This window comes from Canis aureus, chromosome 33 (genome assembly GCF_053574225.1).
Source record: "Canis aureus isolate CA01 chromosome 33, VMU_Caureus_v.1.0, whole genome shotgun sequence".
Lineage (NCBI taxonomy): Eukaryota > Metazoa > Chordata > Mammalia > Carnivora > Canidae > Canis > Canis aureus.
The window spans coordinates 29,524,065-29,542,315 of record NC_135643.1 but is presented as its reverse complement, the minus strand read 5'-3'; the positions used below and the strand labels follow the sequence as shown (position 1 = coordinate 29,542,315).

Genomic DNA, 18,251 nt, shown 5'->3' with positions numbered 1-18,251 from the left:
GGCACTGAATAAAAATTGACAATGAATCTGCCCCCATGTGGTTGATTGTCTGATGAAGGGACAGACCATGAATAAGGCAGAAAAGATAAATACGTAATTATGAAGTGAACTATGCAGGGCATGAGCAGAGCTCAGTGCTGTGTAGTAGGATGTGTATGTAAGGGCATGATCTGAAGTTGGTAGGTGAAGGGTTCTTTGAGGCAAAACCATGTAAGCTGAGACTTCAGGAGAGAGCAGTTTCCAGCGTGGGGAAGAGGTGTGAAGAATTGTGCAAGGGGAACAAATGCTCCATGTACAGAGGCCTGAGACCTCATCTGTGTCTCTAAGAGAGAGTGATGAGCAGCTTCCTAAATCCAGAACAAGGGACCAGACCCCTGGAGTTCCTTGAGCACTTGCATGAATATGGCAACTCAGGAAATTCCAATAAGTACCTTCCTCCTGTAGCAGTTCCTATTTTCTCGACAGACTCAAATGGTTAAGTTTTCTCCCTTCTTTTTTTTCTTTTTGCCTGGTAGTGTGTTCATGGGACAGAGGCTAGAAGGAGCTTGAAAATCTAGGCCCTTTGTTGATCTCATTTTAGAAATAAGCAACATTCTTAACCTCCATATTATTTTCCACGAATCCCTCTATGCTGATTTTATAGCATGTTTGCTTCGGAATGTGGTCACCTTCTGTCATATTCCGATGGAGTACAGTGCTTTTTAAGAAAGCAGATTCTATCTCATGATTTTCTCCCAGATCTTACATATGTCCCTGCCACCAAAGAGTCATCCATCATCCTGTAATTTTCTGGTGACTGCATCAAAATGAAATAAGTGTAAAGCCAGAGAAAATGTGCTGGTCGTAACTGTGAGAGTGCTTCATGAGGAAAACAAACTGACCTGCTACGTGGCTTTTTCCAGCTCGACATCATTAACCCTTTGACTTCATCTGTTGAACCCTGACTTTCTGAAGACCAAGAGGGTTAAGGAACTCCCAATAACTGAGAGCCTGTGACATTAATACATTCCAGAAATAGAGAAAACCAAAATCCCAGATCTCTAAATTATAATTTATTACTTTAGAATACAGTCTTAGCATTATATCAAGGGAAGAGATACATGTTCATGTATTTATATTGACTTCAATGAATACAGTCCTTAAGTATTTTGCATTGAAAATAAACCCATGTTTTTAGAAAGTGCATTGTGTACCTTGGAAATTGTTGGCATCTTAACAACTGACATGTTGACATAGTCCTATGGAGTGTGGTTAGGTCTGGTAGTATTGGGGCTCTTTTGAGTGCCATGTTGATAATGGCTTTCTGTGCATTTGTATGATTTTTATTCTCATAACTTATGGGATAATCTCTCATGGGTTTTGTTTTAGGGTGACCCTGGATCATCTGCTGCAGGAATTAAGGTAACTGTAACCTTGTGAATGATTGTACCCCAGGAGTTACAGTTCTGAATTTTATAAGCCTCTGCTTTCTCTTCTTTTGCACCAGTTCTGATGGTTATAACTGTTTCTATTCTTCTGCAATAATCCCCTTCCAAACACAACGGGGAGTATCTGCTGGAAATCTGATAAAGGCTTAAATAAGAGGCCTTGCCTTGACTTCTCTCTGCAGTTGGTTTTTATGGAAATGTGGATTTTTATGTGAGCTTTAGGTATGTTCACAGCAAAAATTTTTCCTGTCTCTGGTGAGATATACAGTAATAGAATAAAGTGAAATGACCAGGAAGGCTAGGCCATCTCTGTGAAAGTGTCCAGAGGCCTGAGGACTTTGGAAAATTATTGTAAGATTGTTTTTATCATCTTGGGTTTTCTTTGTCCAGGGGGAACCTGGAGAATCTGGTCGTCCAGGACAAAAGGTAATACTTCTAGTGTCGTCTTTGTACCATCCCATATTTGCCATTTTATATCTACTATTCTCTGTGTAATATGAAAACAATTATTGAAAAATGATGCAGTTTTCATGCTTTGCATGCAGAGTGTGATTGTTTTGCATTTTAAAAGGGTTGATGCTGACCATGGCAAAATATGAAACACTCTGTACATGTAAAAAGATGCTCTGTATACTACGGTCTGCATATACTCAGCTGTTTGAAGCTAACAGATCAGTCAGGTTGGAATGCCAACAGCTTGCATGTTTAAAGATACTCTGCATGTTCCTATCATTCATGAGAAGAAGTGAGCATTTACTAAACTGTTTCAATTGCAAATGATAGTTTCTTATATTCCTTTTCCTTTCATTTCATATACTTCCCTACTGATAACTTTTTGTGTGAATCACATCTACCTATGCAATGAATATTATGTTATACACACCGGATTTTTTAATAAACTAAGCTTTAATTGGAGACACTAGCCAAGCACTTTAATCAATCTGTGGATACATACACGAATTTTTTAATCATTTGTGCTTCACTTCAGTGACAAATTAGAGGATATGCAGTGATTATGTTTAGATTCATATTCTCATTTGAGTCTGAGACAGGAAACAACTGTTAGCAGTTTATTGTTTGAGCATCTGGATATCAGTGCCCTGTGCCGTCAGATTTTAGGTAACAGATGTATGGTAGCTAGCGAGTAAATGTGAATTCCACATTAGGTTAAATCTCTTAAGATCATAACTCTACCTCTATCTAGCAATAGCTGATGTTGTAGAAAAGAATATGATTAGAGACATAGAATCTACCTCAGTGTAAATGGAAAGATAGAATCAATCTCATTGTAGGAATTTGGAATCTTAAGACATAGTAAAATAGTGTTCCCACACTCTTGAAGTCATTGAGAGGATCGTTGCTTTGTTTTAAACACCTAGGACTAAAGTAATTTTTGAGAAGGTCTTTCATGTTCTTTTAAAATTTCTCTAATTTAAAAACAGAGTTTTCTTTTAAAACTCAGGCTCAAAGAGTAATGATTCATCAGGGCCCAGTTTCAGGTAAAGTTCAGACTTTTCCAAAGAGCCCAGAAGAATTCTGCAAATTTTGGTATTTAATTCCTAAGATTTCCTACTGATTCTATATGTAAGAACTCTGAAATTAGTGGTATCATCAGCGATCCATGGTCCACTTTCTTTTGAAAAAGCAAATAATCTTCTCAGATGATCTAATTTTAGGTTGCTTAGTCTTTAAAAATTAAAGGCTAAATTTAAATTGCTCTCCAAATCTGTAGTATACTAAAAGAAATGTCTGCAAGACTATTATGCCTTTTTAACAAAACAAAACAAATCTGCTGTAATTCTGTATAGGTTCCACTGTTTTCAGAGTGGAAGATCCAAAATGATTTTCAATTGCTTAATAAAATATTGCCTTATCATGATTATTTAGAAATACAGTTTTGATTCACTCCTGGAAGTTTATAGGTTTACATATAGAAACATTGGATTTCCTTTGTATTTCATTACAAATCTGCTTTAAATTATATGGAGAGAAGAGGTGGATTCATTAAAAGCTCACAACCTATCTGAATGAGTACGTGCCCTGAAATGAACAGCATCTTTTTTCACCAATATTTAGGCCAGATTCTATCCTTTGATGCAATCTCACTTGCCCACCATATTTATGACTTCCTTTGTCTAATATCAGGATTTGGCAATACTTAACCCAACATTGCTTTAAAAGTAGAGTATTCCCATGCTTGCTGCTTACTTAAGATTAGAAAATGACAAGCAGGATTGAGTACAGAATCAATTCAAGAGATCTTCCATGGAATTTTCCTCATCATTGAAGAACTGTGTTGTGGATTCAGTACTTAAGCTGAAATGTATGAGGGACATTCCAGAAATGTAGAAAGTATTGTGACAGAACGAAAGCCCATTAATTAGCTTTCTGCTGTCTGGTGTTGTCCAGTATGAAAATTTGTTATTTAGAGCAACATTCATAATGTAGAATGATTTCATCAGAGTTGTTTTTTCTTTGATAGATTCAACAGTAAAGTATGTGATGACATGACTTAGAGTATGTTTTTATGTTCCTAATATAAATGTGTAGATTTATAAAATTAGGTATTATGTTTTATCACATAATTCTTTCTTCCTAACTTCTCCACATCTTTTATAAAATATATTTTTTTAATTTTAAAGGGGTAAAAATACTTGATCCTCCATTGGAAGGGATCCTCCCAGTTGAAGTATATCTAAAAGTATAGGGCACTGTAACAGGGATGTGGGGCAAAAGCAGAGTCCTAACTTTGACAGTGAACAACGGTCTCCTTTAGTGGAGGGTAAAAGGGAGAGAAAAAAAAAAAAGAACCTGAAATATAATGTGTAAAGCTTAATCTACTTGGACAGGTATTCTTTGAATGAAAGAACAAACCAATTCTTAATTATGACCCAGATCTGACCTTGGGCTGTGTATGCCCAAGAATCAACCCAGAGAAACTTCTGGGCCAAGACATAGCGGAGAGTGGAAAAGTCAACAAAAACCATGTCTTACTGGAAGACAAGTCTTCATGGCATAAATACAGGGAATCTATATAGGAAGAAAAGACTTCCTAAGAATGTTGACATGTTCCACAAAGGTTAACATTAAATATTTTATAATCTTTCATTATGTTGACTACTACATTAAGGAAACATAAATTTTTCCAAATTTAGCAGGTCAAATTTACAAAAATCCAAGAAAATGAAATATGCATTCCTGAAATATGTTTCCTTTGAAAAGTCCACTTAATACTTTAATATAAATACATACCTACCTACATACACATGTGATATAGGAAACAGCTAAAAGCTAAAGTCTAAGTATTCAATCTACATTGTAAAATAGCCCATGATGTCTCATACATATTTCTTATTGTTAGAAAACATAAGCATGTGTCTATGAATGCATGTAAATATAAATATTTTTTAAAAAGTAGTCATAGAGTCCTTTTTAATATAGTGTGGGGGGGAGGCGTATGGTGAGAACTGCAGGGAAACAGTGTTATGACTGCTATATTTTCACACATTTCTAATGGGATGCCCTGAGTTTCGGGGGCCTTTCCTAAAACAATATGAAACTAAATTTATCACTAATAGGTTTACTTTTAATTGGTTGTATATTGTACTACAATTTACTGTATATTCAAAGGCCTCGAACTTCTTTTTTTGAAGTAAAAGAGAATCTTCAGTAAAATATGGATGCCACCCTACTTATTGGATCTACTTAAACTTATTGATTGAAGGGCAAAGAGGAAAGAAAAAAGAAAATCAAATGTGTAACATTTCCTTGGAAAGTTTAATCTACTTGGACAAGTTTTCTGTGAATGGAATATCAAATTCTTAATAATCATTCCTTCTTCTCTGGCATAACCTCATCTTAGTCTTACTGTTCACAGTGCAAAATTTCAGTTGAATAGTTTCAAACAGCATGGCTTTTCTTTTGCATTCCTGAAGCACCTCTGCCCTAAACCATCAGGAAAGTTGTTGTCCCCTCTATGCCTAACCATACAGCTTAATAAACAGTATCTGGAGTCATTGTTTGATAATACCAAAGCAAATTATGGCTCTTCATGATATGAAAGTAATACAATTAAAAACAAAATATATGATTGTTCTTAGTAGATTTTCCTTGGAATGAGGATTGTTAAGGCATTTAGATTAAAAGAAATGTCTCCCTTTACCACTTTTATTTAGTGTGATGTCCTAACCTCTTTCAATATAGTTGTCTGTCCCACTGACTGACCATTATGAAACAATGTGTGCCTTTTACCCTCAAATGTTTCCACAAATAATAGTCACCTCAGTCCAATACAGGATGGACTTTCATTTTCTTTGGCAATTCCTTTATGTTTTCTTAGTGGAATTCAGGAGATTTTCTAAGCAATGTAACCTCTTCTCACTATACTTTATTTAAAACAATGTAGACAATTCTGTGAAAATGAGATTTAGCTTGACTCCAGTGTGCTCACACAAAATGTACCACTTAATCTCAAACCTGTATTCAGGAACAGCTGCACGCATGGTACCATTAGCCCTAAATTGTTAAGCAGGGTTACCTAGACTCAACAATTGTCAGAAATACAGTCTGGAGTTAAGTATAATCTTAACTATGCATTTATATTCTCATCATTCAGGAATGGAAAAGAAATCTTACAATACTTTTAAGTGAGCAAGACTTTTAATGTGTATTGTTTTGATGTGACCATCTGTTCACACAGCCAACTCTTGATTATCTGAGGTAAGAGAGCCCTGGAATAGGATGCATTATTCAAATGCATACATAATCCTCATTTCAGCAAAGAGCTTCAGCTTCCACAAGAAATCATTTACTAGGGAAAAATAAAATGTAGGAGTTCCTTTTACTTCTCTGACTTGCTTTCCAGTAGAGATGCCAATGAGCAGTGAGATGGCAGGAAGAGAGAAAATCCTGAAAAATCTGCAAGGTGGTCAACCAATCTCTGAATCAAGAGTTGACTGAACTGTATAATCTCACCAAAGTTCTTAAAATTAGACAGTATTTATATATGTATATATATATATATATATGCAACAAGTATTCAGTTAGGAACTGAATACAAATCATTTGCCATATTTTTCTCCAGATACTGTGAATGAGTGACTATTGTTCTATAATGCTATGTGATTTTCCTATGTAGGGTGAATCAGGGCTTCCTGGGCTTCCTGGACTTCCGGGGATAAAGGTAAATAAATACTGCACTGACAGTCTCAGCTTCATAGAACTGTAATTGTGAAAGTCACAAAAATCAAAGGAAAATAGGAAAAAGAGAAAATTAAAAACATCACGCTATTCTTTAAATCCTCTCCAGCTATCTTGATCAATTAATTTTTTTAAATCAAGGGGCACCTGGGTGGCTCAGTCTGTTGGACATCTGACTCTTGATCTGAGCTCAGGTCTTGATCTCAGAGTCATGGGTTCAAGCCCCACATTGGCATTTTTTTTTTTTAGGTGGCATTTTTAAATTGAAAACAGGCACAGGTATTGCTAACATTTGCCATTGCTACAGGTATTGCTAATGTTTGCCATTGCTATCTGGACTGTATTCTACTATTGAACCTACTATGCCCCTTGAAAAAAATGTAAGTGCCACATAGGAATTTTTAAAGTCCAGAATGTCTACTTTCACATTTTAATTTTATTCTTAACATCCTATCACAGTCTTAACATCCCCATAAATTAAACATTTAGGTAGCTGTTTTTGTAATTCATTCATTATAATAATTGCTCTAAAATATTTTCTGCTTCCACTTCCTATCAATAACTCTCACTGCATAGTACAAACCAGATTACTATTCTGACCTATATACTATTTCCATAAACTTTGTATGTATCTTTTGAAATAATTGCTTAAATCTTAGTTTACATTGTTTTCCATATTTTAAAATCATCTAAAAATATTAAGAAACTTTCATTTTTTTAATTGCTTAAAATTTTTCACATGGCAATTGATAAGGCTTAAAGTTCTACTGCCCTAGGAGTAGTTCCTCCTTTAAGATCTGCTTTTTAAACCTTAAAAGTTTCAGAGTTTTCTTTAAATTCTAGAACCATTTGAGAGAGTAACATAATGCAAGTATATTTTTCCTAATTTGTTCTCATAGATTTTGAATCACTCTTTAGTGTGCATTAGACCATTCTAAAATTAATAATCCTAGTTTCAGTGTAAGGTTATATATACTGTTTGATGAAAGTTGTGTTTGAAGTATGGTACATGAAATAATATAGCTTTAGAATAAATATGTTAAATTATTGAGTTCCCCAGACATTGTATGGTATCACATATATTTTATGACTTTATTTGGTATAAGTAGCAGACATGGAAACTGTGTTTTTCAGTCTGACACTCAGAAATTCCTGCTTTTTGTTTGGTGTTTCCAGATTAGTATCATGGACATTTAGATATGTCCTTTTATTATATTTTGTCTTTGGCTTCCTCAGTGAAAAAGTACACTCTATGACAACAGCTTACTAAAGGGTTGAAGCCTTTTCCTTATTACTTGATATTTAGCAAATTAATTGTTTCCAAAAAAAAGTATGTGTTTCATATTGTAGAGTTTATTTATGGCAGTTCCTTAGTAATTCCCATGCATTAAGAAAAGAGCTTTTTACAAATGATTGGGAGATCATAGATTTTTAAAACAAATTTAAGAAAATTATACTCAACATTAGTTAAATCCCTGGTGGCATTATAAATAAAGGGGAAGGTGTTGGAAAGAAGGGACATTTGGGAAGGGCTGGGACAGTGTTTCCTGCAGCACTTACTCATAAGTTAGCGGAGCTGTACTGCTAATGCCAGCTCATGTGTCAGGAAACTCAGAGCTGCATTGAAATTCAGTTGTCCCTTCTCAGGAGTACGAGGCACTCTCTTGGCGAGAAAGACTATGTAAGGGTAAAGGTGATTTACCCTCCAAAATGAACAAAAACCAATTTGAATGATTCTATTTGTTATCATTACCTCTTATTTATATTATGTCTTCCACCACGAAAAATATCCCAGGGCATTTCCCTAGTCACATGTGAACTAGTCTGAGTGTTTTAAACTTTTTTAAATTGGGAAGAGTGTTGGTGATTTGCTACCTCCGGTAAATGTTTTTATTCCTAGGGTCCTAGGACATTGTCAGATAGATTTTGTCAAGATCATATAGCTGATATTTTTGTTTTTAAACCTTTACTGTGACTGCTGTGATAAGCTATCCATTGACAAACCTTTTTATCCTTCACTAGAGATACTTTTCTGTACAATTACCAAGTATTTTGGAGGAAATACCCAGTATTTGATTTAAATCACGGATTCTGTTTTTGGTTTAATTACCTTTGTCTTCTCGCTCTAGTTCAGGATGTGAGTGAGCAATATTCTATCTTTATAATGTAGTAGATCCTCAGGATACAGAGGTCATTTTGTGAAGGAGACAATTTAAGAACACATTTTCATTATTAGTCATTGGATATGTATAAATTTAGAGTTACAAATTTATAACTTTATGATAGAGATTCATTAATTTGAGATGTTCTTTAGAACAAGCCTTGCTTCTACTCCGTTGCTAACCACAGGATAGTTAACAGATTTGATTTCATAGTTTGATTGAGTAACAATATTTAAAAGATGAAACAATATGTATGGATTTAAAATGTGTGGTAGCCAGAACTTGTATGATAGTTTATGCTTTGGAAATACTTCCTGTTGCTTTTCATTCCTTTATCTAGTGGTACTACAGAGAGCATGCACATGCCATCCGTTATTTCCAAGACATTGAGGAAACCAGCCATGACATACCAGGGAAGCTTTGATTCACCACCTGTTGCTCTCGGGGAATGGTGGGGAACTTAATGAGCACCCAAATGCCTTCCACACAGCCCTCAGGAAATGAGCAAAGTGCCTAAATACAGACAGCAGACTCATCTATCTATCACCTCAGAGTCCCACTCAGAGAAAAGTGCTGATACCTTGGGCATACATAATAAAAGTCACCAAGAACAGGCATAACTTAATTTCAAACTACTCTTAAGCTTCCTGTACAAGTATTGGAAAAGTTCTTTCACCATGTGGAAGACATTTGGAATTCCTATTTCATGCATTCATGGTTCATATAGTGTCAAGATGTTCAACTGGGAAAATTAAATTATGCACAATGTACCATGCAGACATTGATCTTCTGGAATAAGATTTGAGCTCAGAAAGTGATTTTTATAAATAAGCCTTCAAATATGTTTTTCATGGGTAAAGCTGACTGTAACTAGCTTTTCTGATATCATATAAAAGGGTAAGACCCGAAGTTCCTATTTTTAAAATTTTTCTCTCCACACTTATTTTGAAAAATGTAAATACATTACTTACTCTTTTTATGATTACATTACTCTAGTAATGAAGCAGTAGAGAACAGTGATCAAGGGACTTGACTTTAGAACCAGACCATCAGTGTGAGGGTCCTGGTTCTACCCTTTACCAGTTAATGAAGCTATATCATGACATTGGACAAGTTACAATAATATCCTTGTCCTCTGGTTTTCCTATAAAATAAGAATCATCATTGTACATAACTTAGAGAGTTGTATATATTAAATGAATTAATATATGTGCAGATCCTAAAATATCACCAAGCAGATAGTAAATCCTATATAAATTTTAGCTATTACTCTTTCTCTTGGAGCAGCTCAGAATATTGGAAAATTGGTTATGTACTTATTCAATATAATCTTTCCTCATGTGAGTAATTTTAATCTGGAGAACGTAAAACCATTTACATTCTATAGTCCATAGAGGTAAATTCTGAAAACTCCTTTGCAGTGATGATCAAAGTTACCTTTAAGGGCAGTGATAAACCTGCTTTTTCTTGAAACATCACACTATTCCCCTACTCTCTAACTTCAATATATTCCAGGAACAAAGGATGCGGGGACACAACCTTCTGGGCATAAGACATGGTACTGTCAAAATTCTCCTTCCTACACTGTTCACAAGAGAAACTGGACATGTAATAAGGAAGATTTTCTAGGCCCCAGTCATAGTGTTGCCTGGACCAAGACATTTTTTACAAATATGGGTTTTCAATGCTTGCTTTTCTCCTTTCAACAGAAGCCACCAGTTTATCTCATCATATTCAGAGAGTAAATTAGGAAAAATTTATATAACAGTAAAATTAGTAGAGTAGGGAAACATAATACAGGAAAAATTTCCATCAAATGAAAAAAAAATCATTTAGGTGGCAAAAAATGTTAAGTATTTTCTCTCAAACTTGATAGTTTTCTTCTGGCTTCCACATTAGTGAAAATTTGACATTCAGATTAAGACTTTGAGGATTGGGAGGGTACAAGACAGTAACTAATTCTTTGTATCTCATTAGATGAAATCATCCTTGACACTGAATCATATAAAGACTGAACTTTATAGGTGGCAGGAACATTTTCTTTTTTTTCTTTTTTTCTTTTTTTAAATTTTTTATTTGTTCATCAGAGACACAGAGAGAGGGGCAGAGACACAGGCAGAGGGAGAAGCAGGCTCCATGCAGGGAGCCCGACGTGGGACCCAATCCCAGGTCCCTAGGATCAGGCCATGGGCTGAAGGCGGCACTAAACCACTGAGCACCTGGGCGTCCCACAGGAACATTTTCTTAGGCATTCTTAGGATTAATGACAGTGTTCAATAATCTAATAGAAATCCATCATCTAAATCCACTGAAGATGTTCCTTCCTCAGAAACATCAAATCATATTTTAAAGACAGAAGAGGAAAGTTTTTGGAAGTAACATAGGATGTGAAATGTATTCCTAAAAAAAGAAGGAAAGAAAGAAATACTGGTTAAAAGGATAAGATTGTGTTATTGTTACTTATAATTATTTCCTGCCTGCACAGAGTACGTCTGAGCAGCTGAGTAGTTTAAGAATCCAATTAGGAAACTCATACAACCAGAAATCAGAGATTTTTAGCAGCCATAATGAAACTTCCAATAAATACACTGAATGTTTTCATGATGTAATCCTGTTTAAAAAAAAAAAAAAGCAGAAAGGTATGTTTTCTGAGTTTTAAATAAACCTGCTATTGCAGTTCATTTTCATCATATCACCAAGATGTTTTAATTTATACTCAAATTTTATCCTTCAGGGAAATAGTGTTTTTGGGACAGACTATTTTCTCATTCTTTTTTTTGCCCTCAATAATTTTACAAATCAATCATTACAAAACCTAGCTGCCTGGAGGTTCTTATTACAACAAATGTTCTTGCTGTAATCCTCAGAAGCAGGTATCATGCTGACTTGAATTCTAATTAGCCTTTAAGCAAGAAGAATATTGTATGGCTAATGCATTCAGTGTCAAGACACATTAATCAAAATTATTGGTGATGTTTTAGCACCCAGGCAAATCAGCACATTTTTCAAGCCCTGTTGTACTATTTTTTGGGCAATGAAAATTGGATCTGCATGGGGGTAATAAATATCATGGAAAACATGACTTGGTTTAAACTGGTATGTTAGAGGGGTTTTAGAGACAGGTTAAAAAAATAATATCTTTTACTGCCTTAATTGATAATGACTTATAAAAATAAAACAAATGGTAATAAATGAAAAACCAGAAATTTTTCTGTAGGCAAGAGCTAATCAGTTAGGACTTTCTGGCCACCATTCCATTTAACAGATGATAAGTCTGGAAGTTTATAGGGAAACACCCAGGGAGCCATTTCTGTATGAATAAAGCTGTCTCTTCCTTTTTTACCTTGACCAGTAATGCCATCTATATATTTGTTGACTCTTCTCACCTACATGAAGATAAATTTGACAGAATATTCAGTGAACTGTCCTAATAGCCATTTAGAATATAAAGGAAGTTCATTTCAAATACTTTCTTCTTATGTATTAAATGTGGGCTTGAAGGAAAATCAGTCCAGATTTTATTGAATTCTAAAACTTAGTGAGACTTTTGATAGTTATTGTTAGATTTCAGAAAAGTCATGTTCTTAGGAATTTTTCTACCTTCCTTGTAATATAGAAAGCTAGTTTTTGTTGCCCTCTTTGTTAGTAAAGAAAGTAATTGTTTGCACTGTTTGGGGATACTTTGTTTTGTTTTAGGGTGTTTTGTTTTGTAGGGGGGAGTTGTCAGAATACACAGGATCTAAGCTATTTAAATTTTTTAAAAGTAACAATAAATGAGTTGGACAAAAGTGGCTTCGGTCAAAAATCTTAGTTTTGTTGTATCTTTTTTAATCTATAGAGTGAATAGATCCCACCTATCTACAGCTAAATTTTCTTGTTTGTGCACACATTGCCCATTTATGATAGAAAGCTGGGTGGATAGAAAGGGAGAGAGGAAGGAGGAGAGCTCTAATACTTACACTTTCATGATCAAGGGAAATTTTGGTGCAAAAACAGGATAATTGTTCAAATATAGTACTTACTAGCTACTGTGACTTATTTTCATTGAGCTTCATACTACAAGATCAAAGTTGTGGCTGCTGAAATAGTTAGCTACAGTTGGAGCTAACTATCAATGTGAGACCATTAGGTCCTCCAAAGTTGGTCATGTGAGGATACACCTTTGATCTCAGCTAGAGCTAGTCTCTGTGGACTTGGTTCTGCATCTTTATGTGCCCTGGCTGCTTAAAACTTTCATTCAAATTAGCAACTTGTGTCAGATTTTCAGATAGGACTGCTTGCTGCTATTGTTGCTGCTCCCAACAATGTATTACTAGGACTATACTGTGCTATATTCTGAGTAAACAGCATCTCTTCTGTAGAACCCAAATCCCAGTCTAGTTGCCAAAACCACAAGTACTATATTTTTTATTTTTTTCTACCAGCTTAACATAGGTAAATGTGTTACAGTTTCAGTATTGATTTGATTTTTGAACTCATTGATGGTGAACTAATTAAAGAACAAACAAAGAGCAAAACTCATGAAATAACTGAGGAAGAAATCAAATGCAACATCTAAGACAAGAGCAGAAAATTAAACCAAATTTTTTCTCATTTTGAAATTCAAGGCTGTATTAATGCCATATTACAGTAGCACTAATAAAACTGAGATTTCTATTTCACTGACAACCATTTAATTACAGGCTTGCATTGTGGCTTGGATAGGAGAATATTGTGCCAGCTATTAATTGTGTTTCGGCGGTTAAAATTTTGGATTGTGTTAAGGATTCTGATAAATAGTTCTGTATATATTTTATCTCCAGGCTTTGGTTAAATCAGGGGTTGAGTTAGATATTATATTGTTTTATTTTCCTGTGTCTGTCTCAAGCTTAGATCTAGTTGGATGTTTCCAGGACCAGTGAAAACACAATGACAAAAATAACAGATTAAACCTGGATTCAATAGTTGTGGTCATGATAAAGGAACAGAAAATTTTAAGATGCTTCTTCCTCTCCATTCTTCTTCTTTCCTTCTGTTCTGTTCCCTACTCTCTCCCTGCATTCTTCCATGATTCCTTCTTCTTCTCTTTCTTCTTTTTACTTTTCTGTTTCACTGTATTTGGGCACTAACTTTGCAAGCAATGACACTTTAAGATGTGTCAGTTGGTTGCCTTCACTCTTTTGATTCCTTTTATATAGGATCAGTAATACCAATAGGAATGGAATCCCAATTGACTTTGTAATTTTGTTCTCAGTAGGAACAAAAGTAAAAACCCAAAATGCTATCTGACTAGAAATGGTGAGTAAAGAGAGAGGTAGAGGAAGATTATATATATATATATATATATATATAATGAGAGAAAATAAATATATATGTATGAAACTTGAGAGAACAGATTAAAGTGGCTCTGAAGTAATGATCTAACTCATTTTTATGCTATTCACCAGTGCCCTGGTGTTCATGACAAACCAATGTGTAAAGCTCTGCCTTTCTCCTATTTTTCTTAGACATTTTTTGTTGTCATTTTTTAAAAAGTGCTAACACATCATAAACTGAAAAAATTAATATTGTTTCAGAAAATGTCATATTTAACTTTGCACAGTGGCAGTATCGTAGCCAATAAGGTTTATCCTAGGCGTGATTACTTCTAATAGAAAATGTCATTATTTTGTTGTTTTCACTTCCGTGGTGCAGCTATTTTACTTGCTGCTTACCTGTGTAAATACACATTTCCCTGATTATGATATTCAGTATCTGCCCTTTTCAAAGGATCTCTGCCTTATGTTTTCATGTTTATTCCTAAAATGGCTCATAAAAATTATAATTTGGATTTTCTAATTCGAGTAATTGTCTTATAAATTTTTTAAAACTCTAAATTTAATTGCCCCTTCATTAAAAGTAATATAAGAACTTAATTGCACTGTCATTCCAACTTCCTCTATTGTATCTCTCCCCTATTTTGGGTACTCAAGCTATTATGTGAGAATAATTTTCAATTTAGCAATCTTATTTCCCATTGATTAAATAAGATTAGATGTATAAAAATGACCTTGAGAATTATTATATATAATAAATATATATATATTTATTATAATATAAAAAATTACTTCTGCTCATTGCCCTGAAAATTTACATAACCTCATTTTTGTAGTCTGATTTTCTCCAAAGATTTTTTTCCCAAAGGTGTTTTGTGTTTGGATCATATTTCAGCTAGGAAAGCACCCCTACCTCCTCCTAACGTAATTTCCTTCCTCTACCCTGGTTAACTAGTATTATGACTATAGTAGAATAACCCATTGCCTTTTTTATTTTTTTGCCACAAAACCATAAGTTGCAATGGCCTTTCTCCTAGACATTTTAGGAGGTTAAATTTTTAATCAGTCTTTGTCAAAGAGGCAAGGTTTTTTTTAAAGGATTATATTTATTTAGAGAAATTCAGTAGGTATGAACATCTTCTCCTTTTCCTTCTGTACAGGAAGAAAACTCATTCTTAGTACACCTGTCACTTCTCTACCTTATACACATGTAAGATTGTAAAGACTTTTTGCAGTCCTGAAGTCTCTGACAGCTGGATATTACTCATGAAACAATGATATATTCACATGAGAAAATTTAGGGTTACTTTTTGGAAGAAGTTGGAGTGGTATTGAGTATAGCCCTATACAGGTTGTAGAGAAACAAGAACTTATCTTGTATATTACCAATTAGTTGCAGAGATGCTGTAATACTATTACTAACAACAACAATTAAATGATAGCTAGCGTTTTTGAGACTACAAGGGCAACAATAATAACAAATAGTTATTGTTCACTTAGCACTAAGTGCTTTGCTTGCATTATCTTATAAGTCTTGACTAAACCACCCCTTTACAACAGCAGAATCTTCCATTATTGGGCACCTCAGGATTCCAATTTGCAAAGCCAGGCTTTAATTCAATTCTATACCTTGGTACAAACAGTTCTCAAGAATTTTGGTCTCAAAACTCCTTTCCACACAAAACTAGGATTGAAAAATTTTCATTTATGTAGATTTATATCTATTGATGTTTCTGTATTAGAAATTAAAACTAAAGAATTTCTAAACCCATTATATGTTAGTTAAACATTTTTTGTGAAATATAACTGAATTTTCTAAAACAAAACAAAAAATTAGCAAGAACAGTGCATTGTTATACTTTTTTTTTGGCAAATCTCTTTAGTATCTGGCTTAACAGAAGGTAGCTGGATTGTCATATCTGCATATGTGTTCAATCTGTTGCAATTTGTTGTTTTAGTTGAAGTAGATGAAGAAAAACAGCCTCATACAGAAATGTCATTGGAGAAGGGAGGATTATTTTAATAGCGTTTTCATAAAATTGTGGATATTCTTCTTTGATACTACCCCAAAGTCTACAAATGGTAGTTTCTTAAAGGTTAAATGGAATGTGGAATCTGAAACCTTTTCAATGAACTTTTCCTACTGTGCACAATAATACAAGTAAATAATACAAGAAAAAGCACTTTGAGAACCTCTGGCATTAGCTTAAGGAGTCAAAAACACAACCTGACCAGCTCAAGACCATGAGTAGACATATTTATGCATTATTTACTTCAACAATTATCTTTCAAGCCTGAAACAGAAAAGAGACCAATGATTATTTCCTCCCCATTCTGCCAAGATATAGAGAGGATTAAGATAATGTCTCCAAAGTGGTTGAGAGCTCTGGAATTAAATAAACATAAAATTGTGATCTTAAAGTTAGTATGCTGTTTTCCCCTTTAATAAATTGAAATAAGAAATGAATACATCAATATGGTAGATGCTTTCTTAGAATGAAATAAGGTAAAACTAATCATACTCAAAGTCTTTAAAGTTAGCCAATATTAGCAGTGCTAAAATCATTCTGTCAAATGCATTGCTAATTTTTTATCTTGAAATAAATTTCCCTCTGTTTAAAACATTCAATTTAAAAGAACTTCCTATACTTTCCTTGGGAGAATTTAATGTATATTCTATATTTTTTAAAGGAAGACAAATCACTTTGTCTGGCCACTTATATACTTATTTGTGAATTTTGAAACTGCATGCTTCATCTTTTTATAAACTAAACACTAACCTGAATAAGAAATATTTTTTTCAACATTTACACTTTTTTCTTCTCTTTCACTAATATGCTTTAATGGTGTTCTATTTGCTTTGCTAAATAGTGAGATCACTTCATTTCTACTTGAAGATATGCAAGAATCTTTTCTACCCATAAATTTTTAACCTATTAACTTACATTAAAATTTCATAACAGTAATTCATTACTAATGATACACATTGATTTTATTATAACTTTTTTCTTGAGAGGTGGACAGAGGATATTTATGTATTTGTATATGAAATTTTATTGGGATAAGTATCTTATTTGTAAATAAATGTATTCTTGTGATTTTTGTGTTTAAAATAACAAGTTAAACTCCTTTTTGAGTAGAATGGTCACCACTGATTTCTCCTAATATTGTTGATTTTCATTTTAGATCATTAGGAGATTATCCAAAAATTATTTGTTAGAGTCTCCCTTCCATTATGTATAAGGATACGGAAACAGGTAGAATAGAGTTGCAGAAAATTCACAAACAATAAGCCTAAAGCATTACTTAGCCTCCACCTTTTTTTTTCTTAAATCAGTACATGAGCATCAGAGCTAGAGATAAATATATTTGAGTTCTGTATCAATGTGTTACATTTTGTGGTAGTGATATCCTTTTGTTCTCCACCCAGTACCCAAGATTTTATGCAGCTTATTTTTAAAACTCAAATGTTTCAAAATATTTGATGACATTTTAAGATTTCTCATAAAACATCCTTTCTGTATCTTCCTGCTCAACTCTAAGTATCAAAAAACAAATGTTGAAATATTGCTACATTAGAAAAAATCAAATGTATTAAATAATATTAGCGACTGCTCCAGAAATAATCCATATGGGGGGGGAAAGCAGTAAGTATGGGAACAGAGCCATGACATTTTTTGCTTTAAAACTTTTCTATAGATTTCAGGAAGTTAGACTCTTAACATTTGAGCTCACACTGTTAAAAAGAAAATAACATTTTATGGATATTGAAGAATATCTGAACACTGGTCTCAGGTGTTTTCTGACACCAAACGTGATGTCTTTACCAACACCAATTCTCCAGTTCTCCGATCTTCTAACATCAACTGGGTGTCCTACAATTCAATCCTATTGTGACACCAACTACTTAGGGTTAGTGTCAGACTTCACAGGTTTTAAGGGCTCAATCTCACAAACCTCCCGTCACTTTCAACCCCAATCCCAAATACTAGGTCCCCTGGTTACCTGCACTTCTGAGTTGCTTATTAGTTCAAGAGTACTTCATCCCATTCAAGTTTGATAACTGGCTACAATAACCATAAAAATTATACATACAATGATCATAAAAGTCAGAGAAATGCCATGTTATTACAGTTTATTATAAAAGATGAAAATAAAGAGATCTGTAG

General features: G+C 33.9%; 1 protein-coding gene and 1 pseudogene across 1 annotated transcript in view; both read left to right on the top strand.

The window, feature by feature from the left end:
• The window catches only part of COL25A1 (collagen type XXV alpha 1 chain), a 446,874-nt gene that overhangs the window by 373,939 nt on the left and 54,684 nt on the right, over positions 1-18,251 (top strand). The window contains exons 16-18 of the mRNA XM_077882265.1: positions 1,369-1,401; positions 1,818-1,853; positions 6,565-6,609. Of these exons, the coding sequence (XP_077738391.1) occupies positions 1,369-1,401; positions 1,818-1,853; positions 6,565-6,609 (114 nt within the window). The remainder of the gene's footprint in view (positions 1-1,368; positions 1,402-1,817; positions 1,854-6,564; positions 6,610-18,251) is intronic.
• Positions 14,358-14,489, top strand: LOC144304406 (U4 spliceosomal RNA; annotated as a pseudogene).